General features: G+C 43.3%; 1 protein-coding gene across 1 annotated transcript in view; it reads left to right on the forward strand.

Annotated features, from left to right (window-relative positions):
• The first annotated feature begins 3,690 nt into the window (after positions 1-3,690).
• Positions 3,691-26,376, forward strand: part of LOC137526118 (uromodulin-like) — a 49,708-nt gene continuing 27,022 nt past the window's right edge. The window contains exons 1-6 of the mRNA XM_068247337.1: positions 3,691-3,694; positions 4,868-4,912; positions 6,198-6,353; positions 8,843-9,084; positions 17,654-17,776; positions 23,205-23,382. Of these exons, the coding sequence (XP_068103438.1) occupies positions 3,691-3,694; positions 4,868-4,912; positions 6,198-6,353; positions 8,843-9,084; positions 17,654-17,776; positions 23,205-23,382 (748 nt within the window). The remainder of the gene's footprint in view (positions 3,695-4,867; positions 4,913-6,197; positions 6,354-8,842; positions 9,085-17,653; positions 17,777-23,204; positions 23,383-26,376) is intronic.

Here is a 26,376-nt window from a genome sequence, read left to right on the forward strand (position 1 = left end):
CTGCTATTTCTTCTGAGGCCATAAGAATTGGCCAAAAAGTCGTTAACAATTTGCGCAAGTCCTCCCCATGAGTTCCATAGGCGGTCATGAGCCGCTAGTGGCTGGATAGTGTAATGGCTAAGGGCTCTGCCTCTGACACAGGAGACCTGGGTTCAAATCTCGGCTCTGCCTGTTCAGTAAGCCAGCACCTAATTCAGTAAGGAGTTTCTTGGGCAAGTCTCCTTAACACTGCTACTGCCTACTGAGTGCGCTCTAGTGGCTGCCTCGCAAGTGCTTTGAGTCCGACAGGAGAAAGGCGCTATACAAATACTGCCATTATTATTATTATATGTTCCCTCTCCTCCAACCCAGACCTCCCCCATGTGTGGCCAGAAGGTCCCTATGACTCAAGTTCCATGCCCGTTTCAATGCCCGCCGTAAAATTGCAGTTCAGACAAGTCTTCATGCAAAGCTATTGAACAGGTAATGAATAATTCGGGTTATGAAATAGTTCAAGCAGGTTTGCATGCAGTATTATTCAACAGGTAATAGATGATGCAAGTTATGACACAGTTAATTTTAGTCTGCATGTAAAGTTATTCAATAGGTAACAGATGCTCCAAGCGATATGTGTCAAAGTTTATGTGAGACTGCATGCACACTGTTAGTTGGCTTATAGGAAAGATTTTACTTATCGTCCAGTTCAAGTAGCATGCAAGGAATATGCAGTAACAGTCCAAGGTCAGTCCAGGTGGTAAGCAAGGGGTATCCAGTAACCAGCAGAGGTAAGTCCAGGCGGCAAGCAAGGGGTGTCCAGTAACTAGCAGAGGACGGTCCAGGCGGCAAGCATGGGGTGTTCAATAACAGGCAAGGTTGGTTCAGACAGCAAGCATGGATTTCCAGGAATCAAGCAGAAGTTAATCACAACAGATAAGATTAGTCAAATACAAGCCAAGGTCAATATCCAGAGTATCATAAACAATTGAGTGCGCTCCCAGCAACTAGCCAAAGCTATGCTTATCACAGTGGATGACTGGGAGCACTCTGCAAGTTCAAATACAATTCTACATCCAATCAGTGGCCGGCCACACCCACACATCCAATTACACAGCAGGCCCCTGCCTAGGTGTCAAGCTGTAAGGTCAGCTGACTCCTCGAGTCAGCTGACTATTGTTTACCTTTACGGAGGGCATAATAGGAACGCGCCCTCCACCTATCAGAATTTGCAGCCTGTGGGCCATCAGCAGTGTCATCAGTGGGGAACAAGCGCCAAGACCCAGAAGCGGCGGATTCCGCCCGGGTCTCGGCAGAATCAAGACTAACAACAGGTATATTCCTTATAGACTCTAGGATATTTTATTGTGACTGGTCTATTGGAACACAGGGGGAATTTTGACTGTACTTCCTCTTTCAGTGTACTAAAATGAAGAGACAAAGTAAAAATATGGATATACTTATAAAGATTATAACATTCCTTTTATTAAAAAAAAGACCTCCAGTGTTCAGGTTTACTTTAAATATATGTCATAACAACATGGTACTAATAAAGCTGGCTTGTGGCATACCTGTATTAGATAACCCTTTAACCTTATTAGCTGTTTACATACAAGCATAAACAATGCAACACATGAATGGGGCCATCATCATTCTTTCCTGTAGAGAATATCTGCTTACTGCACATCTACAGGGCATTGTCAATGAGCACTTACCTATTTAAATTAATGTCTTTGTTTTATCATAGTATTCATAATCATGGCCAAATAATGCTTGTGAATTATGAAAATGGGTACAATAGAAATGACAGGAAGTGATCTAGTACATTGTGTTTTCAAGCACTCTAATATTTTGACAGCATGCAACAGACTGAGCCACGTCTGCAATGATCATAACATTTGTGGGATCCGTATACTAACTTAGGCAGTCCATGATTCATAAGATCTGAGAAGCAGAGAAAATAAAATTGTGACTTGTCATATTAAACCAGAAATCAATGAGATGTTGAGGAGATGTGTCTGCAACAGCACTTGAGGATCTGTATGTATGTAGGTACGTATGTGTTATACTTGTTCCTATATCACTGAACGTATAATAAATATGGGCTCATGGCAATTGTATGCTAGTAGCAGAATGTGTATATACAATATATATATATATATATATATATATATATATATATATATATATATATATATACACATATATATATATATATATATATGTATGTATATATACATATACATATATGTGTGTGTGTGTGTGTGTGCTTCATATTGGTTTGTATTGTCTTCATTTGCAGATTTTTTTTCTATTTTAGGCATGATGTTTGTTTCCTATGTTTAACAGCAGTGTTTGCCACTTTAGCTTAATATAAGTCATCATTGAACTTCAGCTAGGTACACACCAAAAGATCAACACAAAATGGATCGGGAAACCAATGGCGGCCACAACCCAACGAGCGATTGCTCCCCAATTTATCTACTATTGCAGGAACACACAACATCAAACAATGGGTGTCACACGAGTCTACTGGAATAGGAGATATCGTCTGTAATGCGTTCTTTCGTGGCGGTCACGATCGCCCCACGTTGTGAGTTTGTGGGTGGCAGGGAGAAAGCAGGAGCCTGCTCTAGGTTTGCCCTTGCCACCCACTTCCACTCACCCTGGGACAAGCATAACCTTCACTCTAGTTCTTGCACAGATGGAAGTGCACGTGATTCCTTTTTTCTATGACGGCCTGTTTTTAGTGAATTTCAAAATAGGCTTTGAAATAACTGTACAATTAAATATAGCAGGTGCATTAAAGGACGCATCAGGGAAATAAAAACAGAAAAACAGATCTACTCACCTGGGGCTTCCTCCAGCCCCTGGAAGCCTATGTGTCCCTCACCGCAGCTCAGCTCTCAGTGGGTAGCCTCCATAGCAGCAGCCGACCTGGCCAGGTCAGTGACCTTTGCACATGTGCGAGCGAGGCTGTGCCACTTGCATTCACGCTCCCATTGTCAGGAGCGTTCTGCGCTGTGCCGCAACTGCTATGGACTGGACCCCGGGTGACCCGCCTAGAGTGGAGCTGCAGCGAGGGACACATAAGCTTCCAGGGGCTGGAGGAAGTCCCAGGTAAGTAAATCTTTTTATTTCCCGGATATATCCTTTAAGGAGGAACTTCAACTCATGATTGAACTCCATCCCAATCAGCAGCCGATACCTCCCTTACCCTAAGAAATCATTACATTTATCGAATAGACCACAAGGGACATCTGTGTGGCTGATATTGAGGTGAAAACTCTATCACAATGTAATGTCAGGGCCATGGACATGAAAGATTCCTATCTTTAAACCTTGTTGTAATGTGGGAGATAATAGTTGCTGTAAACTGCCTAGCAAGCAGTATTTCCCTTTGTTAGTGGATGTGTTTAAATATATGGGCAGTTTGTCCTGTCTGGTATTTTTCATGTCTGCCAGCAGTAAAGATGCTGACCTGCAGGCTCATTTTGGATGAAAACAAAAACCCCATGAGCAAATTACACATCTAGTACCAATCATCTTTTGATCTCTATCTTCTAATTTCTAACGTCCCGCTTTGCAATGTTTTGATTTGTTTTTTTAGGATAAAGTAGATGAAATCCATATTGTTCTTAGAAGATGGTGAATCCACACCCATTGATCTTGTTACTGCTCTGCTGGAAATGGACAGTGACTGTCACAGCAGAATATATGGGTAAGTAGGCTCTTTCACATACTTTATTATACTAATCACAAGGCTGCATTAAGAGCTTCTCAGTCTTCAGTAAACATTCGGGGGAGATGATATAGCTGACGTGGCAGTCTCATGTGCTGTATTTCTAATAACATATTACCAACACTTTCCAACTTGCTGAAAAAATGTCTGTGGCACTGGGCTAATGCTTCTTGTGTCACACCAATAATAATAGGAACAATCACTGCAATTATATGGTTACAATATTTGTAAATGGTGGAATAAATTATTTTTAAATGGTAGAATTTAGTCCACTTTTTCACACTTGTGATATTTGTTGAGTATTCAGCAATGGAAAGATAATGCATGTAAAACCTATAGCAGTCCAACTTAGAGCTTGCCTGTGTTCTCTTTTTCTTTTTATCTTTTCTTTCATCGTAAGGGTTAATACATTGACTTTTTATGCACATTAAAACTGCTTTTTGTGCACATTTCTTTCAGAAGGGTCCTTCATTGTACGAGGGTGGTAGATGGATGAAACTATAGAGTATGTGTGGAAGGCCAAAGGGACAATGCATGATATCTATTAATACTGGATTTTATGAAGTGATGCAATAAAGTACAATAGTTAACTAGAGGTTATTGTGAGTGCATTATTCTATTATAATTGTTTATGTTTAAAATCATGTCTACATTCCTGCAGTTTATTCAGCTCCCACACATACTTAAGCCTTTAAAAACACCCTTTAAACCAAAAATTAGAATGTTTGACTCCAGTAAAGTTCTATTTAGGATTAGGTCTACAGATACAAAAAAGTGCGGTGCAAAACAGACATGAGGAGCACCATCCATAAATTAAATAATGATTACCCTATTCTAGTTACAGGGTACTACTGAAATGTGCAGAACGGTATATCCATATCCATGTAAACAAAGAAAAAAGCCATGACCTCAAAAAACCGCACCATCATTTTTTGAGGTCATAGCTTTTTTCTTTGTTTACACAGAAAAGTACGGTATCTCACTTTTTTCACTAGGTTGCTTTAATTTCATGAACAAATATTGCTTAAAATAAAAAAGAAGTCACAGTGTAGTGTGTATTTCCTCATGCAGAAGATCAGGATGTTTGTAGAGCTTAAACGAAAATTATAGTATGTATTCTTATTATTGTGTCATTTATCATCAATGTCTTAGCAGATCCACTTCCAACAGAAACAAGCAGATGTGCTACAAAAACAGGTAGGGTGAATCGCAGATTGGTAGATATGTTTGTTTAGAATGTAACTTCACTGGTGACGATCTTTTATACAAGTCTGGCAATGGTGGGGCGAGTTTTACAATTTAAATGGTATATTTTGGTAGAACTAAATCAGTTGAATTTACTACAATGGTCAAATACTTTTTAGAGTTATGGCCAGTTCTGCAGCTTTTTTGCTGCCTGAAGTAAGTTTGAGATCCCTTGCCCTTCCTCCCCACCCGACAAGACGTGTGGCCAGATTATGTGTTCCGTCCCCCCTTCCCCTCCATGGTCAGGGATCAGGCTGTCTGCCCCTCTGTCTTCCCCATCTGAATATGCAGAGTGGCCACAGCAGAGCACAATTTTCTAGTCCAGCACACGGTTCCCTTCTCTTCTGCACTTCACCCATGCAGCAGTGTCTGTCGATGGGCTCTAAATGTCACGTGACATGCGCTGGGAGCCTACTAAGAGACGCTGCAGCACGATGACATCCTGCAGTGCAGAAAAGGTAAAGACCCAGGGCTGGACTAGGTAGCTGTGCTTCACTTGGCCAATCTGCATATTCAGCTGATTGGCAGTGCCAAATCCCTATATACGGCAATCAAATGATTCAGGTGGCTTCATGGTAGGACTGGTGCTGTTAGCAGGGCCGGCACTACCATACAGACAAAAGGGGCAAGGGCAGCCGACCTCTACAGGGACCACTGCACTGCTGGACCCTGCCAAGTGGTCCCCCCACTACTCCCTGCGGCCCCTGCACATGCGGCTACACTGTCCGTACAGTCTTCAACCACGCTGTCTGCTTCTTCTGTATGACTCGATGTGTGTTTACACATAACACACGCCGGATAGAGAAGAGGCTGACAGACTGGCTGAAGAGTGCATGGATGGGGGCCACAGTCGGCAGGCCAGGTGAGTGACCAATCCAGCTATATGTGCAGGGGCCCTGGGCAGCAGTCAGGTAGTGATTATTGGTGTGTGTATGTGTGTGTGTGTGTGTTGGGGGGGGGTATAGGGACCCCATTCAAGTTTGCCCTGTGGCCTTGTGGCCCCTTGAACCGGCCCTGGTTGTTAGTGCACTTTCCTGTATTTTAGATTATTTGCAGCATACCGGAGTAACTACAACAGTAATAAATGTAAAATATCAAGAGAAAAACAGTTTAGATGATGCATTTAACATCTAAGAATCTAAGAAAGAACAGATGTTGTGTAAATGCAAGGAACAAAAAATCTGATAGTGCTTACAGTGCTTTGAATTGTGGAGCTGTTGTTTGTTTTGTTCACTAGAGTCTTCCTCTCTGACCTTCCTGGTGGATACGACTGAATCTATGTATGATGACCTACAACAGTTAAAACTGATCAACGGCTGGCTTCTTAATCGAGTGGCAAAGAGGCTTCCATGTTCCACACCACAGTATACATTGGTGGAGTATAATGATCCAAGTAAGAATCTATAAGAACTGAAACTAAAGATGAGTAGTTGAATAAAGGTGAAAAAGTAGAGACACTCCATTATAAATTAATGGACTGTCATTGTATTAACATTTGTATTTCTGTTGGGTGCAGAGATAGCGACCGCATCGGGCCCTTGGGCCAGAGGGGCCCTGAGGGGCCCTCCCTCAACTTTAGTATTAGCTCTCTATTGGTCCTCTGCTCATAATAATCACTTCTATAGATACTTTGAGTAGAGTGGTAATCATTACCAAAGTGCTCCCCATCCCCTTCTTGCACCTGGAGTACACTGTAGTTGCCTTTGGCAGGTTTTGGTGCACCGTATCAAAGGTTATGTATATAGTGCATGGGGGGCCCCATTGTAACACTTGCATCGGGGCCCACAGCTCCTTAGCTACCCCACTGGTTGTAACATTTGCACTGCCCAAATGTAAATATTACAGTATTTCTAAAGAGTTCACTAAAATAATTAATACAGATTGCATTATGTGTGAATTAAGGCTAGTACACAGGTACCGACCTTACTGCAACTATCGCCTGTAGTGAACAGTACACGGTTCCTTGGGTAACAGTTCAGAGCCAAGTGTTGTACAGATTAGCCACTAGCATGCTGGACCTTTAGGTAATGTCAGAGGGCTCCTGTACACACGCTAGATTCCCACCAGTGTTTAATCCAGCTTGTGTACATAGCTTTAACGTTTTTTATGCCTGTGGGTCTTTATCTAAGACACCAGATAAGACCACCCATTTTATTTCTGCTAAAGAGTATGCCTTATCTCTGGCAGTCTAGGCTGTCATAATGGAAGTACGTATTGGAGGCTTTTGTTACCTCGGGGTGAATTGTATTAAGAAACCACTTCAGGCTGTGTTCCCTCTTGAATGGAGAACTGACTTTTTTTGTGCGTTCCCTGCTCATTGCTAATTTGGAGAAGGAACAGCTCCTATGTTATACATAAGAGCCAATCACACGCGTCACGCTGCCATTGATCCATGGGCTCCGTGACAGTAATTGGACCACTGTTCTGTGCAGTCTGCAATAATCCTGGACAGGCGGATGCTTCTGTATCTGAATCTGCCCCAGGCTACACAAATCGCTGCTACTCGGTCCCTGTATGCAAGGAAGAAGTAGGGGGATTTCCATTGGGCTGCAAAAGACCAATGGGAATACTCAGCAACAGTGAGAATTCTCATTAGTTCATGGTGAACCAATAAAAATCTCACTGTTTCTAGGGAGAATTTGCCAATTGTAGCCTATGGAGATCCCCATGCTTCTGCTGGACTCCAGGCTGTTTTCAGAGCGGGACCAGCAGCACTGACCGGTGGTGGGCGAGGGGAGCAGTGATTGCTTCAGATGGTGGGACCAGTGAGCGGCGATTGCTTCGGACAATGGACGGATGTGGAGCGGATGCAGAATGGATTGAGCACATCCACTTAGTGGATGTGCTCACCGTGTCCATTTTGCATCTGCTCTAGTGGGAACAGAGCCTTAGTCATCCCGTACCATGGTGTAGTTAAAGCCTGAGATGGGAAATTAGGTACATCCATCTGTAAGGGTGATATAAATAACCTGGACTATGTGGTGCACTTTTGATTTAATAATGATTGCTGTTTCCAGAAATGGGTTGCATTTATTATTTAAAAACTAGCTGATGGCATAGTGTTGCCCAGTTATGTATTTGGCTGTTGTTGGCTCCACCCACTTTTTCTAACACGAACACGCAATTACTCAGTTACTCAATGGCTTAGATTGTGAGCTTTGCAGTCTTTGGCATCAATAGTTCGCATTGAAATGAAACAAATCTGATTGGCTGTGGCTCCACTCCCTTTTTGAATTTGAATCCCAGTCACCCAATGACCAACTGTACCAAGTTTGAGGCTTGTGCCATTAACAGTGCAAGAATAGCAGCAATTAAATATTCCCCTTGAAAATCAATAGGTGAATTTTGATTGGCTTTTGTAGGCTCCACCCACTTTTCTGAATATTAATCCCAGTCACCCAGTGACCAACTGTGCAAAGTTTGAGAACCCTGCCATTAACAGTGTAAAAATGGCTGCAGTTTACATTTTCCCAGGGACATTTGTATTTGTTTACGTTCACTTTTTGGTTATGGGGATAAAAAGTATCCTAGATCAGTGATGCTCGGATACCCCCAATCACATATTCAAGTGATCACAAATTAGACTCCGCCCACTTATGAATTGACTCGTGATCACGATCATGAATAGAAACAGATATCCGATTTGAGTGCAATTTTGAGTCGAATAACTGTAACCATTGTTACGTGATTGATTAACAAACATCCAAACATCCAAACTTTCGCATTTATAATATTAGTGAGATTAGTGAGATAAGCGAGTCAGTGGGAATAAAGCAGTTGGTGGTAACAGCACAGTGCTGGCTTCTGTGGGGCACAGACTAGGTGTGAATACTCATTGTAATATACTGAAAAATCATACATTAATGTAGTGTTTATTTTCAGTGATTGGACCTATAAAAGCCACCGAATCTGTAGATGACTTTCACAGCTACTTTGACAATCTCACTGAGCGAGGTGGTGGCGGAGGCTGTCCTGAAAAGATCATTACAGGCCTTGAGGTTGCCTTAACAACTTCTCCTCCTAACTCATTCATTTTGGTTTTAACGGATGCTTCTGCAAAAGATTATGATGATAAAGATCTAACAGATCGGGTGTATGAGCTCATAACTACAACAAAATCAAAGGTATGTAAATTGTCTGTCTTAGTTGAAACCTTAAATTCTTTCTAAAATGTGTTTGTGAACAAGTAGTAAAAGTACACTCCATTCAAGCTTCAGTTTAGCTTCTGTCTTTGTTTTCATTACAATATGTACATATTTTGTTTTTCATTTGATTATTATTTAGTATTAATGTAGTGCCAGCATTTTTCATGGTGCTGACTATTCCAGAGTTTGTAAACAGATCACTACATGCTTTGCTCTAGCTTGAAAATAGAAGCTAGCACTCTCCTGAAGCTCTTACTCAACTTTCCTTCACTACCCCTTCAAGAACCCCCAATGCTGAAGGGAAAAGTTGAGTTTTGTTTACTTAAAGAGACTCCGTAACAAAAATTGCATCCTGTTTTTTATCATCCTACAAGTTCCAAAAGCTATTCTAATGTGTTCTGGCTTACTGCAGCACGTTCTACTATCACCATCTCTGTAATTAATCAACTTATCTCTCTCTTGTCAGACTTGTCAGCCTGTGTCTGGAAGGCTGCCAAGTTCTTCAGTGTTGTGGTTCTGTGATGCATCTCCCCCCTCCAGGCCCCTCTCTGCACACTGCCTGTGTATTATTTAGATTAGGGCAGCTTCTCTCTTCTCTCTTATCTTTTACAAGCTGGATAAATCCTCCTCTGAGCTGGCTGGGCTTTCACATATTGAGGAATTACATACAGGCAGAACTGTCTGCACTCTGCAGGAAGAAACAGCCTGACACTTCAGTTGAAGATAGCTGCAGGGGGAAAGAAACACACAAATGATCTCTTGAGATTCAAAAGGAAGGGTGTATACAGCCTGCTTGTGTATGGATGTATTTTCTATGTGTGGACATACTGTACATCAACCTACTTCCTGTTTTGGTGGCCATTTTGTTTGTTTATAAACAAACTTTTTAAAACTGTTTTTAACCACTTTTAATGCGGCGAGGAGCGGCGAAATTGTGACAGATTGTAATAGGAGATGTCCCCTAACGCACTGGTATGTTTACTTTTGTGCGATTTTAACAATACAGATTCTCTTTAAGGATTCTTCCAGCCCCCTACAGTCTATCAAGTCCCTCAAAGTCCTCCCGATTCTCTCAAGTGCCTCCAAAAAATTGGTGACTGCGCATGCGGGTCCATGGCTGCACACCTCCTCAATTGCGCTCTGTTCTGCACATGCACAGTTAGAATCTTTACAAACTATGCGATCGCAGGACATTCCCGGGCACAGGAGTGTGATTGTGGAGGTGCTGCCCGGCAGCACATGTGCAGTAGTCTGAAATTACTGCAACTAGCGGATCTTACTAAAAGTCATTTTTAGTTGAGCTTAGGTAACTCTGCATCAATCTAATGGTAGGTTTTCGGTAGCAAGTAAATTGGGTGCCCACAGCCAATGGACAATATGGGCGCACCATACGCACTAATGCAAATATCGTTAATACGGCACCCAAAGCAGAAATGTGGATGCCCGATAAATATCATTTTCAACTTTGCAAGATTAAAGTTTTTGAAATATGTTATCGTTTTGAAACTTGTAGCATTATAGTTTTTGTAATATTATTTTGTTATGTACAAATTTTATGTTATCAAGGGTTTTTGTACATGGGGGAATGGTTAGGGGTAGGCAGCAGGAAGGGTGTTTGAGCAGAGGGGGCACCATCAAGGGGGGGTGTCTTAGGGTTAAGCACCACCAGGGGGTATTTTAGGGTAAGGCACCATGGGGGGGGGGGGCCTTACAGTTAGGCACCACTAGCAAATATCTTAGGGTCAGGTACTACAAGGGGGAGGGGTCTTAGGGTTAGGCACCATCAAGGGGGGGGGGGTCTTAGGGTTAGGCAACAGTGGTAGTGGATTGTTCTGTCTAAGAGTAGGGTTAGGTCAAGCTGTAGTAAAATATCGGTAATTGTAACGAACAGGGCAGCTGCGGCGAACAGCACCGCCGCCGCAGCTGCCTCCATGCCGCTGCCCATCTGCTCGGCGTCTAGGACGCCGGGGACGGAATGTTTGTTCTCTCAAGGGGTCACCGTTTCGCGCAGGCGCGCGCACAGATGGCACCTTTATGCAAAGAGGAGGCTCTTCAGCTGACCTGCTGGTTGGCTGACGTCAGAGGAGCCTCACGGCGCTCAGGATTGGCTGGCTGCAGGGGGGCGTGCCAGTGAGGTCTCCTCTGCTTCTTAAGCCTCCGGGCTACATTCAGACACTCTCTGCTGTCGTAAATACTTCTTGTGTTAGCGCTCAGACCTTAGACTAGATCCCAGGTGTTGAAACCAAGGACTTCACACCTAGACTAAGAATTGTTATATTGTATTGATTACCTGTGTATGACTCTGGCTAAACTCTGACTCTGATCTCGTTTCCTGATTCTGTACTTCTGCCTATCTGCCTCAAAGTTGCTGAACCTCTGCCTGATTACCGATTACTTTTCTGCCTCACGATTCTGTTCTGATACTGTCCTCTCTGTTGCCGACCCTTGCCTGTCTGACCATTCTACTCACCAGTGGGCCCTCACCACTAATGAGGTGTTAGCTTCTCCAGCTCCTCTGGTGAAGTTATTTGCTAGTGACTAGTTGCTCCTGCTCCTAGGCTGCAGTCTGAATCGCCTGCTCCTCAGGTGATCCCTAGTTGCAGTACTGTTTGTACCTCCTGCTCCTAGGCTGCAGTACGGTCTGAATCGCCTGCTCCTCAGGTGATCATTAGTCACAGTACTGTCTGTATCTCCTGCCCTTCAGGCTACAATACAGTCTCAATCACCTGCCCCTCAGGTGATCTCTAGGCTGTAGTACTGTCTGAATCACCCGCTCCTCGGGAGGTTCTATCTCTTCAGTCTTAGTATCTCCAGCTTGCTGGGGTTGGTACTCTAGCTCACGGTCAGTGTACCGATAGTACCTCACCAGCCCCTCTGGTGAGGTCTCACCAAACTATTAAAGTTATTGTACTCTAGCATACGATCAGTATACCGATAGTACCTCACCAGCCCCTCTGGTGAGGTCTCGCCAAACTACTAAAGTTACGGTTACACCAAGCACTACACACTCAGCTCCTTGCGTTGCTATACTGGTATTATTGGTGATTCAGCAGATCACACATAATCAGGTATAGCGTCTGCATTATTGGTGATTCTGCAGATCACTAAATAATCAGACATCTGAGCTGCGACACCCTACCATTACAGAACAGCAGACCAGAAAGAGTATGGAGACACTCTGCAACCGGGTCAATGTGTTAGCCACTACCGTTAATGAACTCATCAAGACGGTTAACGTACAACAGACTCAGTTTGAGCAACTGACTGAGTCAGTTAACCGCTTACTAGACCCTAATGCACGAGTGTCACCCCCTTCTGTGATCGAACCGAGGGTGCCTCCACCTAATTTTCATAATTTTAAGCATAGATGTTTGTCATATTTTGAATTACGACCCGTCTCTTCTGGTACAGAAGGTCAGAGGGTCACCTTCATTAAGACATTGTTGTCTGGAGATTCGCAGTCTTGGGCTTATAATCTTCCTATTGGGCATGAGGCCTTGGTTTCAGTGTCAGAATTCTTTAAGGCTATGGCCGTAATTTACGATGATCCTGATTTGGCAGGAACTTCTGAAAGGAAGTTAAAGACCCTCAGGCAGGGACATAATCCAGTTGAAGTTTATGCTGCTGAGTTCAGGAGATGGGCGGTGTCAGCCAGGTGGGGACAGTACGCACTCTTAGGCCTCTTGCACACTGCAAGTGATTCTGATTCAGATTCCGCTTTTTAATCAGTTTTTACATCCGATTCAGATTCCGATTTGCAGTGTGCAGGGAGCAAACTGCAAATCGGAATCTGAATCGGATGTAAAAACTGATTAAAAAGCGGAATCTGAATCAGAATCACTTGCAGTGTGCAAGAGGCCTTAGACTGTTTTTTATCAGGATTATCTGATGCCGTGTCTGATCTCATGTTGGGTCATCCTGAGCCCAAAACCTTGGATGAGGCCATATCCTTGGCCATCAAAATTGATAGGCGAGTTCGCTATCAAAAGCAAACTCGGGCTAAGGCCCCAGGAAGGTTCTCTTCTCGTACCTTCTCAGCTCCTACGCCTTCCTCTCCACCCGCTGACGAGCCAATGCAGATTGGACAGGCCAAGCTCTCAGAGGTCGAGAAAAATAGAAGGCGTGTAGAGAAACTGTGTTTGTATTGCGCCGACAAAGGGCATATGGTTTCTGCCTGTCCCAAGAAGGCGGAAAACTCTATCGCCTAGGAGTAGCTGGAGGTACTACCCTAGGCGATCCAGTCTTACCTCTAAATAATAAACGTGTGTTACTTCCGTGCTCTATCACTTGGGAGGGCCAGGTTCACACTACCCAGGCTTTCATAGACTCGGGTTCCGCGGTTAATGTCATGTCTAAAAAATTTGCTGATCAATTTGGGTTTCCTCTAACTCCTGTGGGACAACAGGTTAAGATTATGGCTGTGGACGACTCCCTACTGCCGCTTACCATCACTCATACTCCTGTATTGTTGTGTCAGATTGGGGTTTTGCACAAAGAACAAATGCAGGTTTTGGTACTTGAGATGTCCACTTCCACCGTCATCCTAGGGATGCCATGGTTAAAGAAGCACTCCCCCGGATATTGACTGGAGTACCAGACAGTTGATAAGCTGGTCTCCATACTGCCATGTTCACTGTCTGGAGCAGGTCCCTCTTGCGGCTACTGTTACAGGTGCATGAGGCCGTTGAGCAAGATCCAGAACCCTCTGAAGAAGAGATCGGGGTAGACTGGGCATCTGAGTTAGCCCCTTCCCAACAGGAGATCCCTGAAGGAAAACCGGAGGGGGTTCTTTTCGTTCCCCTCCAGTTTAAATATAAAGTCTTACAGACATGTCATGCTCATAAAATTGCTGGTCATCCTGGGGTGGCTCGTACCCAGGAGCTGTTAAGTCGTAGTGTGTGGTGGCCCTCAATCAATTCTGACTGTAAAGACTTTGTGGGGAGCTGCGCTGTTTGTGCCAGGAGCAAGACGTCTAGGCGGACTCCTGCTGGTACTTTGCAGGCACTCCCGGTGCCCGAGGAACCTTGGAGACACATGTGTCCATGGACTTCGTGGGCGAACTGCCTTCCTCTGAGGGTAAAACGGTCATATGGATGGTAGTCGATAGGTTTAGTAAGATGGCACACTTCATAGCCTTGAATAGACTCCCCTCCGCACATGAACTGGCAGAACTTTTCATACTTCACATCTTCAGACTGCATGGAATTCCCGAAGATGTGGTATCTGATAGGGGAGTCCAGTTCATTTCCCGCTTCTGGAAAGCTTTCTGTCATCAAATGGGGATGAGGTTGTCATTTTCCTCCGGCTACCACCCACAGACTAACGGCCAGACCGAAAGGGTAAACCAGGGCCTTGAACAATTCCTTAGATGCTACATGGCGGATGCCCAGTCCGATTGGGTTAAGTTTTTACCCTACGCTGAGTTCGCTCACAACAATTTGAGGTCTGCATCGTCGGGGTTTTCTCCCTTCCAGATTGTCACGGGGAGATCACCCAAATTCTCACCGCTGCCAGTGGTGACGTCACCATTTCCAGCTCTGGAACAATGGTCAGAAACCATGAAAAACATCTGGAAAAAGGTGAAGGAAAATTTAAGGAAAGCCTTTTCGGTTCAGAAAAGACAAGCTGACAGAAGACGTTCTGTGGAATGGAAATTTGCACCGGGAGATTTGGTGTGGATATTCACTCGGCTTCTGTCCCTAAGGCAGCCATCTGTTAAATTGGGTCCCAAATTTATAGGGCCCTATCCTGTTTCTAGGAAAGGGAATAATGTTACTTACATGGTGTCGCTCCCACCCAGTTTCAGGGGTGGTAGGATGTTTCACGTGTCACTTTTAAAACCTGCTGTGTATGTGGATTCCACTCCCCCTTCCCCCCCCCCTGTGGTAGTCAATGGAGAGCCCGAGTACGAAATAGAGCAGATCTTGGATTCCCGGCAAGTGCGTAGTTCTTTACAGTATCTGGTTCACTGGCGAGGGTATGGTGCGGAAGAGAGATCGTGGGTACCACTCTCTCGCATGCATGCGGAAGAACTCAGGGAGGAGTTTCATAGGTTACATCCAGATAGGCCGGGTGGTGCGTGTTCGGAGTCCACGCCTAGAGGGGGGTACTGTAACGAACGGGGCAGCTGCGGTGAACAGCACCGCCGCTGCAGCTGCCTCCATGCTGCTGCCCGTCCGCTCGGTGTCTAGCTGCTGGTCGGCTGACGTCAGAGGAGCCTCACGGCGCTCAGGATTGGCTGGCTGCAGGGGGCGTGCCAGTGAGGTCTCCTCTGCTTCTTAAGCCTCCGGGCTGCATTCAGACACTGTCTGCTGTCGTGAATACTTCTTGTGTTAGTGCTCAGACCTTAGACTAGATCCCAGGTGTTGAAACCAAGGACTTCACACTTAGACTAGGAATTGTTATATAGTATTGATTACCTGTGTATGACTCTGGCTAAACTCTGACTCTGATCTCGTTTCCTGATTCTGTGCTTCTGCCTGTCTGCCTCAAAGTTGCTGAACCTCTGCCTGATTACCGATTACTTTTCTGCCTCACGATTCTGTTCTGATACTGTCCTCTCTGTTGCCGACCCTTGCCTGTCTGACCATTCTACTCACCAGTGGGCCCTTGCCACTGGTGAGGTGTTAGCTTCTCCAGCTCCTCTGGTGAAGTTATTTGCTAGTGACTAGTTGCTCCTGCTCCTAGGCTGCAGTACAGTCTGAATCGCCTGCTCCTCAGGTGATCCCTAGTTGCAGTACTGTTTGTACCTCCTGCTCCTAGGCTGCAGTACGGTCTGAATTGCCTGCTCCTCAGGTGATCATTAGTCACAGTACTGTCTGTATCTCCTGCCCTTCAGGCTACAATACAGTCTCAATCACCTGCCCCTCAGGTGATCTCTAGGCTGTAGTACTGTCTGAATCACCCGCTCCTCGGGAGGTTCTATCTCTTCAGTCTTAGTATCTCCAGCTTGCTGGGGTTGGTACTCTAGCTCACGGTCAGTGTACCGATAGTACCTCACCAGCCCCTCTGGTGAGGTCTCGCAAAACTATTAAAGTTATTGTACTCTAGCATATGGTCAGTATACCGATAGTACCTTACCAGTCCCTCTGGTAAGGTCTCACCAAACTACTAAAGTTATGGTTACACCAAGCACTACACACTCAGCTCCTTGCGTTGCTATACTGGTATTATTGGTGATTCTGCAGATCACACATAATCAGGTATAGCGTCTGCATTATTGGTGATTCTGCAGATCACCAAATAATCAGACATCTGAGCTGCGACACCCTACCGTTACAGTAATATTTTCTACTGTTTTAATATCGTTATTAACAATTTTCATTTGACAATTTTATTATGATAATATACATTATCTACACTTTAAAAATGAAGATTATCAGTAGATTTTAACAATATTTTTATTAACAATATGGAAATGAACAGTGGTTTTATTAACAAAACCCCGCGCCCTTTTTTACTTGCGCCTTTTGTTCATGCACGCAGATTTTCCATCCTGATGTTTGGTGATAAGCACTTACTTTCACATAACATTTCAATTTAGCTTTATTTGTTTTAACCACTTCAGCCTAACTGGACGAAAATGTTCGTCCAGTTAGGCTGCGCGCACTCCCGCGGGTCGCGCGCGCTCCCGCGGGCCCCCCCCCGTGCGCGCCCTCGCTGCTGGCTGTTAGCCCACCGTTCAGTGACAGGGATTATAAATCCCCTTCGCTGATCGGACCCCCCCCCCCCCCCCCCGGAGAAAAGCCGACAGCGTCTCTTCAGACGCTGCGGCTTTTCTGAGCTCTGATCTCCTTTCTTCTGCCTGCGAGCGAGATCGATCGCTTCCAGGACTTTTTGACTTTGGCCATCTTGTGGCCAAATAGCAAATTACACCAAAAACACACTTTGTGTTAAATAAATACATTTTAATACATTAAAAAAACCCTGTTTACCTCCCACACCAAAAAATACCCACATACAAGTTTAAATAAAAAAAAAAATTACAATAATAAAATAATAAAAAAAAAACATAAATAGTTACCTAAGGGTCTGAACTTTTTAAATATGCATGTCAAAGGAGTATATCAATATGATTTATTAAATTATGGGCTTCCAAATGGTGATAGACACAAATTGAAAAAATGCACCTTTATTTCCAAATTGAATATCATACATTGTGATAGGGACATCATTTAAATGGTGTAATAAGCGGGACAAGTTGGTAAATAAAGTACATAGGTTTTAATTATGGTAGCATGTATTAATTTCAAACTATAATGGCCAAAAGCTGAGGAATAATGATTTTTTTCCATTTCTTTCTTAATATTCCTGTTAAAATGGATTTACAATAAATTAATTCTCAGCAAAATGTATCACCCACAGAAAGCCTAATTGGTGGCGAAAAAAACAAGATATAGATCCATTCATTGTGCCGAGTAGTAATAAAGTTATTAGCAAATGAATGGGAGGTGAAAGTTGCTCAGATGCAAAAAAATTTCAACCCTGTGGGCTGAAGTGGTTAAATTCAGTTACTTTTCTTACATAATTGCAAAATTACTTCTCGCAGATATTCTTTCTCATCACTGGCTTATGTGAGGACTTGGAAGATCAAAAATACATAATATACAGGGATATTGCCTCAAAGAGTGCTGGTCATGTGTTTAGAGTCAGCGTATTAGAACTGAACAAGGTAAGTAGCACTAGATACTTTTGAGATGAAAAGTAAGGATTTACGCTAAACCATCTTTTCTTAAAGTTCGTACACACTATCAGTCCGAATCGAGCTTTATCCTGCAGGTAGCACTGCGGGAAACATGGACTATACAAATAGTGTAGCGGAGTTATATGTACTGTTGCTTTGGAGGACAATGAGAGACAGAGGTGGGATGCATGATGGGGATACGTCTGGTGGTAGGGGTAAGGAGGAGAACAATTTGCTTGGGGTTTTCTGTCATTTAAATATCTAGCATGCTGGATCTTTAAATAAGCTTAAAGTACACTTGTGTTCACACTAGATTCTCTGCCAATATGGCAATGGCTGAGTTCCATCTAGCATGTATACCTGTTTAGCCTGGCATTTCCAGACTTTTAAAATTCTTCCTGTGTACCACGATGGTCGGAGCCATGCTTATGCGCTTTGAGTCCCATGGAAGAAAAGCGCTTTACAAATGTTATTTGTTGTTGTTGATGTATACAGTGGCGTATCTGGTCTGGAGGCGTGCAGGCATGGCTCGTGCCATGGGTGCCATGGTAGCAGATGTTCCATCAGTATTAGGCAGCTCCCCCCACTATAAGTAACAGATGTGGCCCCTAACCTCCCCGTGCGGAGCATGGTGGGAAGGAGTAGAGGGAGGAACACAGAGAGGTAAGTGAGCCGTCTTTAGACCAACAAGAATATGTAGGCACGGGCCTTTGTGCCTCTATGGAAAATCCGGTTCTGCCTATGAATATTACATATGATCATCATTGGCATTAAAGGGGCACTATGGCGAAAAATAAAAAAAAAGTGCGAACATATACAAATAAGAAGTACGGTACATTTTTTCAGAGTAAAATGAGCCATACATTTCTTCTCTCCTATGTTGCTGTCACTTACAGTAGGTTGTAGAAATCTGACAGAAGCGACAGGTTTTGGACTAGTCCATCTCTTCATAGGGGATTCTCAGGGATTTATTTATTTTCAAAAGCACTTAGTGAATGGCAGTTGCTCTGTCCAACTGGCAAACAAACTGTGTAGTGAGCAGGGAAGCTGGCCAGCATCGTTGTTTAAGTTTAAGGAATATCTTTATAAAGAAGAAAAGACTTGCTGTGAATCCCCTATGAAGAGATGTCTAAAACCTGTCACTTCTATCAGATTTCTACTACCTACTGTAAGTGACAGCAACATAGGAGAAAAATAGTTTATGGTTCATTTTACTCTGGAAAAAATTTACTATTTATTTGTTAGAAACAATTTCTGGTAGTAGAGTAGCACTCTCCTTTCCTTTAAAAGGGCCCCTACGATACGGGACAAATTAGTCCATACCAGAACTAACACACATAAACTAAGAGAAGGCAGAAAGGGTACATACCCTTGCCTGAGTTGTCACTTGTGTAGTTTTATTAGTAAGGGTGACGTTTTTAGACACCCGTCCAAGGGTACCCCATTTAAGATAAGGGAACATTTTGATTGCAACTCCACCTTTGTCGTATATCTTTTGAAGTGCCCCTGTGGTCTTGCCTATGTTGGCAAGACCACGAAGGCTCTCAAAGTGAGACTATCCTCCCATAAGACAGCAATTAGAAATAAAGACATCACCCAGGTAGTGGCCAGGCATTTTGTGGAGGCGGGCCATGGGGTCTCACAGTTGAGAGTACAAGTAATTGATGGGGTCCCGGTGGGGTGGGGAGCGGGTAGGGATCGTGATAAGGAACTATCCAGATGGGAAAATTTCTGGATAAAAAAACTGGGGGTGTTAGGTAATGGGGGCCTTAATATTGATTATGATTTATCGTTTTGCATTTGAGGGGTACTTTGTTCTTATGGGGGTTCCTTGGGGATATTTACCAAGTGCACTGTGGATTACTTCCAGTCTGATATACATTTTTTCTATATTATTTTTTATTATTTTACAGTTTCATTTTTCTAATTTGCAGGGTTTTGCCATGTAATATCTTAACTGTGGTGGACCGCTTATTGTGGACAGCAGTGAGGGATGATATGTGTTATTTATATCTTCTGCCTATTTGATGTGAAGACACATGCACTGCTGACTGCCTATGATGGATAACTACGTTGCTAGGCTCTGAAATCCCATTGGGCATTGTACCTGTGGGCTGTTCTTTTATTTTTAGGCTCTATACGGAATCCGCCTGGTTACCGGCGGATTCCTGTATGTACTGCGTCCTTTACTGTGACCGCCGTGCCGGCGCATAGCAGTTTGGTTGGCGTTTTATGGCCTTTTTGTTGCGTCAGAGGACGCTTATGATACAGCGCCTATTGGTCGCTGGTGAAGATGAGACTATGCTGGTTGGATGGCGTCCTTTGAGCCATCCCAGTACGGACGTCCGTCTTCTTTTGCCCTCTTTCTTCTGATTGGTCGCTGGATGGGCTACGGCTGTGCTGACAGGTCGGCGGCGTATGAGTCATAACAGCGCGTGCCCTCTGTTCTCCTATTGGTCGCTAGCAGATCAGTCTGAAAGTTGATTGGTCGGCGGCTTAAGTTCATTGGGATACCACCGTTTTTTGTTTTTTGTTTCTTATTTTATTCTTTACGTTTTGTGTGATGGCAGGAGTGCGGTGTCTCTATATCAATGTAGGTGAGATACATGGCAATTTATACTTATCTAATATTTACTGTTTTAACTTTGCAGATATCTTCCGGTAGAGTATACAGCGATGGGAGGGACTAAGCTTATTTTGCAAGTTCCCCATCAGGTCCTCCTATGGGATGGCGCTATCTGATTGGTGGTTTTGAAACACTGCACTTTGATTGGTGGGCATTGAATATATATTCTGTGGGAATGGATTTTTTAATGTATTGCAGTTTCTTGACAACTTGATAAAGGGCTGAGAGCCCGAAACAGCGGTCTGTCGTTGTTTGACTGCTTTTATCCATGTGATTAATAAAAGAGCTTACTTATATGCGGATGGTGCCTGCTCGAGTGGATTTCTACTATTTATTTGTTAATGTTTGCACATATTTTAAATGTTAACATTTTTCGCCATAGTGCCCCTTTAAGCCTAAGGGGTCGTTCAGACTATGCATGCTGCCATGCGCATTTTGGCAGCATGCATAGTGTGTGACACTAGACAGCCCTTCTACGGTTCCCATTATATGCACTGCACAGCAGTACGATGTGCTATTGCGCTGCTGCTGCATTTTCGGGAATAGCAGCGCAAATCCCATTCACTGTAATGAATGGGATCTGCAGCGCAGCGCATAGTAGCGCAGATGGTGTGCGATCGGATGTGTTGTGCTCCGATCGCACCGCCATCTGCGCTAAATGATGTAAATGATGCCTTAAGAAATTACAATAAGCTATGATAATTAGCAAAACACTATACAGGGAGTGCAGAATAATTAGGCAAATGAGTATTTTGACCACATCATCCTCTTTATGCATGTTGTCTTACTCCAAGCTGTATAGGCTCGAAAGCAATTAAGCATATTAGGTGATGTGCATCTCTGTAATGAGAAGGGGTGTGGTCTGATGACATCAAAACCCTATATCAGGTGTGCATAATTATTAGGCAACTTCCTTTCCTTTGGCAAAATGGGTCAAAAGAAGGACTTGACAGGCTCAGAAAAGTCAAAAATAGTGAGATATCTGTAGAGGGATGCAGCACTCGTGATCATCAAACAATCAAGCGTTCGATTCAAAATAGTCAACAGGGTCGCAAGAAGCGTGTGGAAAAACCAAGGCGCAAAATAACTGCCCATGAACTGAAAAAAGTCAAGCGTGCAGCTGCCAAGATGCCGCTTGCCACCAGTTTGGCCATATTTCAGAGCTGCAACATCACTGGAGTGCCCAAAAGCACAAGGTGTGCAATACTCAGAGACATGGCCAAGGTAAGAAAGGCTGAAAGACGACCACCACTGAACAAGACACACAAGCTGAAACGTCAAGACTGGGCCAAGAAATATCTCAAGACTGATTTTTCTAAGGTTTTATGGACTGATGAAATGAGAGTAAGTCTTGATGGGCCAGATGGATGGGCCCGTGGCTGGATTGGTAAAGGGCAGAGAGCTCCAGTCCGACTCAGACACCAGAAAGGTGGAGATGGAGTACTGGTTTGGGCTGGTATCATCAAAGATGAGCTTGTGGGGCCTTTTCGGGTTGAGGATGGAGTCAAGTTCAACTCCCAGTCCTACTGCCAGTTTCTGGAAGACACCTTCTTCAAGCAGTGGTACAGGAAGAAGTCTGCATCCTTCAAGAAAAACATGATTTTCATGCAGGACAATGCTCCATCACATGCGTCCAAGTACTCCACAGCGTGGATGTCAAGAAAGGGTGTAAAAGAAGAAAAACTAATGGCTTGGCCTCCTTGTTCACCAGATCTGAACCCCATTGAGAACCTGTGGTCCATCATAAAATGTGAGATTTACAAGGAGAGAAAACAGTACACCTCTCTAAACAGTGTCTGGAAGGCTGTGGTTGCTGCTGCACGCAATGTGGATGGTGAACAGATCAAAACACTGACAGAATCCATGGATGGCAGGCTTTTGAGTGTCCTTGCAAAGAAAGGTGGCTATATTGGTCACTGATTTGTTTTTGTTTTGTTTTTGAATGTCAGAAATGTTTATTTGTGAATGTTGAGATGTTATATTGGTTTCACTGGTAAAAATAAATAATTGAAATGGGCATATATTTGTTTTTTTGTTAAGTTGCCTAATAATTATGCACAGTAATAGTCACCTGCACACACAGATATCTCCCTAAAATAGCTAAAACTAAAAACAAACTAAAAACTACTTTCAAAAATATTCAGCTTTGATATTAATGAGTTTTTTGGGTTTATTAAAAACATGGTTGTTGTTCAATAATAAAATTATTCCTCAAAAATACAACTTGCCTAATAATTCTGCACTCCCTGTAGAATAAGCTTTCACCAATAAATACATTTTCCTTTTATTGTTTTTTGTTCTTTATGGCCTGCTGTAGATGCTTTCATCTGTGCATTAAATTACTACTACTGTAAAAACCCATTATCCAGAACTCAATTAACTAGAAGTTTTAAGCAACCTGAAAAAAAAAATCCTGGCCTTGCAGGTTGCATCAATCTACTTTTACACTTCTTTAAACAGTAGTAAACACCTGTTACAGTACGTTAAATCTGTCCTTTGTCCTAATTAGTTTTTTATTACTCTATTTTAACATTAATACATAGTTTAGGGTAAGTATACAGTGTGGGGTATAGTATTGTTTTTAAGTTAGGCCTATCTTTAACATTGACTCTCAAGCAACCAGAAACTACACTTATCCATCAGCCTATCCTCTTTGGTGCTGTATAATGGGGTTTTTACTGTATTACAACTGTGTTTATATGTATGTATGTATATATATATATATATATATATATAGTATATTTATTTATTTATTCATTTTCATAACCTCATTATGGATTCAATCTAAAGGTATTTTACTATCTGGATTTCACCCTGTCAAGACCAATTTATACCTCAGTACATCTATTCTCTGGAGACTATAAAGATGGCATTCATTCTAACACATTTACTGTTAAGGATAACTTCACTGAATTAGTATTGACCACTGATGGCCCTATTCATGCTCTACAACTGACTAGACCAGTAGGTATGCAATGCATTACATTTATTTTCTTGCTGTATGTCATAATGGTAAACATAATGCTGAAAAAATAATCATGACAAAATAAAACCACCGTGTAATGGATTGTGGAGACACCGCCGCGCGGTCTGGCAGCGGGGCGGCTGTCTCCGCGTTCAGACCGGCGGTTTCCGCACAGCAGCATGCGTCTGGTTTGTCTGAGCCTAGTAGTGCACACAGAGGAAGAGCTATGCGAGCGCGCGCTAGGAGGCAGGACCTTTATGCCAATAGGAGAGGGATCAGCTCATCAGGACGATCAGCTGATCCCAGCGCAGTGGGTGATTGGCTGAGTGAGACTGGGCGGCGCTGAGGGGCGCTGCACTATATATACTTCTTGCCTGTCAGTTGCTGGTTGTCTGCCATTGCGAATACTAACGTGTGAGCACTCAGACCAGTCAGATCTCACAGTGTGTTAGAACCAGGAGGACCGGGGAATTCACACTTAGCCAGATTACGTTTGTGTTATATGTTAGACCAGTTCCAGGGTGTTGTGACCACGGACCTCACACCCAAGCTTAGGGATACTGTGTCATTTGATGTGTTATACTTTAGACCAGTTCCAGGGTGTTGTGACCACGGACCTCACACCTAAGCTTAGGGATACTGTATCATTTGATGTGTTATACTTTAGACTAGTTCCAGTGTGTTGTGACCACGGACCTCACAACCAAGCTTAGGGATAGTGTGTCATTGCTGTGTTATCATTTAGACCAGTTCCAGGGTGTTGTGACCAAGGACCTCACACCCAAGCTTAGGGATACTGTGTCATTGCTGTGTTATACTCTAGACTAGTTCCTGGGTGTCGAGACCAAGGAACTCACACCCCAGTCTAGGACTTTGTTATACTTATATGTTATGACCATTTGCTCTGTCGACCTTTCTCTTGCTCTCTGATTCGGTACCTCTGCATATCTGCCTAACTGTTGCCAGACCTTGCCTGTACCTGGTTACCGAATCAGTCTCTCTCTCTCTGTACCTGATCTGCTCGTGTGTTGCCGACCTGGCCTGCCCGACCACCCAAGCTGTCACTCTTCCTGAGTGCCCAGTCTAACGGTACTAGCAGTAACACCATTCCACCAGGTGTTGGCTGCAGTATAGTCTAATTCCCAGCATTGCAGAGAATCATTGGCTCCCAGGTTATCTCTATCCCCTCTCCTAGGAGATAGTTCCCACACAGCCAAAGGCCACCTGCTCCTCAGGTGGTCCATGCTCATAATTTCTGCGTCTCCCGCCCCACGGGAGATAGCCTACTGTTGCACCAAAACACTTACTCATTACTAGGTGTCCAGAGGTTAGTCATACTTGTATTATTGGTGATTTTGCAGATCATCAATAATCAGGTATACATCTGTATTCTTGGTGATACTGCAGATCACCAATAATCAGATTCTCTCTGTGTGTTGACACCGATCGTTACACACCGCTCACAAGACAGTTTAAAATATCACAACAAAAATACCAAGGGTATTTTAGCTACTGAAGTCAGAGCAAGCTAAAGTTCCCAGGCAAGCTTGCCAGTTTAAGACCTTTACCATACTGAGTATTTATGGGAAAAGTTTGAAACCTTTGCTTTCCTTTACTGCATTTGTTTTGAATGCAAGTTGTGTGATCTGCCTGTGTATTGGGCTCTGCACATCTATGAAGCTGGTCAACTAGTGTGCAGCCTGTATTTGGAAGTGCTGCCAATATCTCCTGTTGTACAAAAATGTAAGGTGCACACCTCTGTTGGTTTCATTTCAGTTGCAGCCTGATTAGGAGCGCTGACAATACTTTCCCTGTTCTTTTGAAAATGTGTAGACCATTTATGGCTAGCAGCTTCAGGTTCATACTATGTTTTAACTGTTAGCTAGTGGTTAGGTCTCTTCCGTGAGGGCACGTCATTGCCGTGGAAGAGTGTAGTACCTAACAATCTGCACGCAGACTGTTTTGGAAGCTAACATCCTCCTTTGCTGCATCTGTTTTGAATGCATGTTTTGTGATCTTGCCGTGTATCGGGCTCTGCACATCTATGCAGCTGGTCAGCTCGGGTGCAGCCCAAGCTGACTAGAATATCTCCTGTTGTACAAAAATGAATTATATGTATTTTCTTGCTGTATGTCATAATGGTAAACAAAATGCTGTAAAAACGAATCATGACAAAATAAAAACACAGCTCACACGGTAGCTCAAAATACCACAACAATGACACAAATACCAGGTGTATTTTTGCTACTGAATTCAGAGCTGAAGTTCCCAGGCTAGCTTGCCAGTTTTAGACAGTTATCATATTGAGCATTTACTGTATGGGAAAAGTTTGAAACCTTTGCTTTCTCCAGTGGAATAATAAAAAAAAAACTATTTAGTTGTAACATCTACTGTATGTTCTATCTAAATTAGGGATGAAAGATGGGGGATAATTAACCAATCAATCAATCAATCAATCAATCAAATAGTTTAATATATCTTGATATGTTTTGTTCAAAACTTTACTTGTAGGAAAGGTGCAAAAGAGTGAGTGGAGCACAGGATGGAGTTTTGTAGGCGTATTCTAAGCTATGTTGTAGAAAATAACACCAAAAATGAAATGCCTGAATGATAAAAACAACAAACATAATAGATACTGTAGCAACATGACTTATTGGTACTTTCTCTGTACAGGCCATGAGATGCATCATAATTTAGAAAAGCATTGGTGCATTTTGCATCAAGGTGAACAGTTTTGTGGCTATATCCCCTCCTGCAAACAGTATGTAGCTGCTTCAAACTCCATCAGACATGTTCAAGAATGGCCACTGCAAAGCTTCCAGGAAAACAGAAGAACTTACAACTAGGATCTATAAGATCTTATCTTTCACTCCCTGCTCCACCATAGGGGTGATATTTATGGCAGAGTGCACATGCCCCAACAAAAACACATGAGTGAAACAATCAAGCATCAGCTGTAGAAGTTAATTTTAGAGCATGTCAGAATTGTATGATAAC

The sequence above is a fragment of the Hyperolius riggenbachi genome, chromosome 7 (assembly GCF_040937935.1).
Source record: "Hyperolius riggenbachi isolate aHypRig1 chromosome 7, aHypRig1.pri, whole genome shotgun sequence".
In the NCBI taxonomy this organism is placed as follows: domain Eukaryota; kingdom Metazoa; phylum Chordata; class Amphibia; order Anura; family Hyperoliidae; genus Hyperolius; species Hyperolius riggenbachi.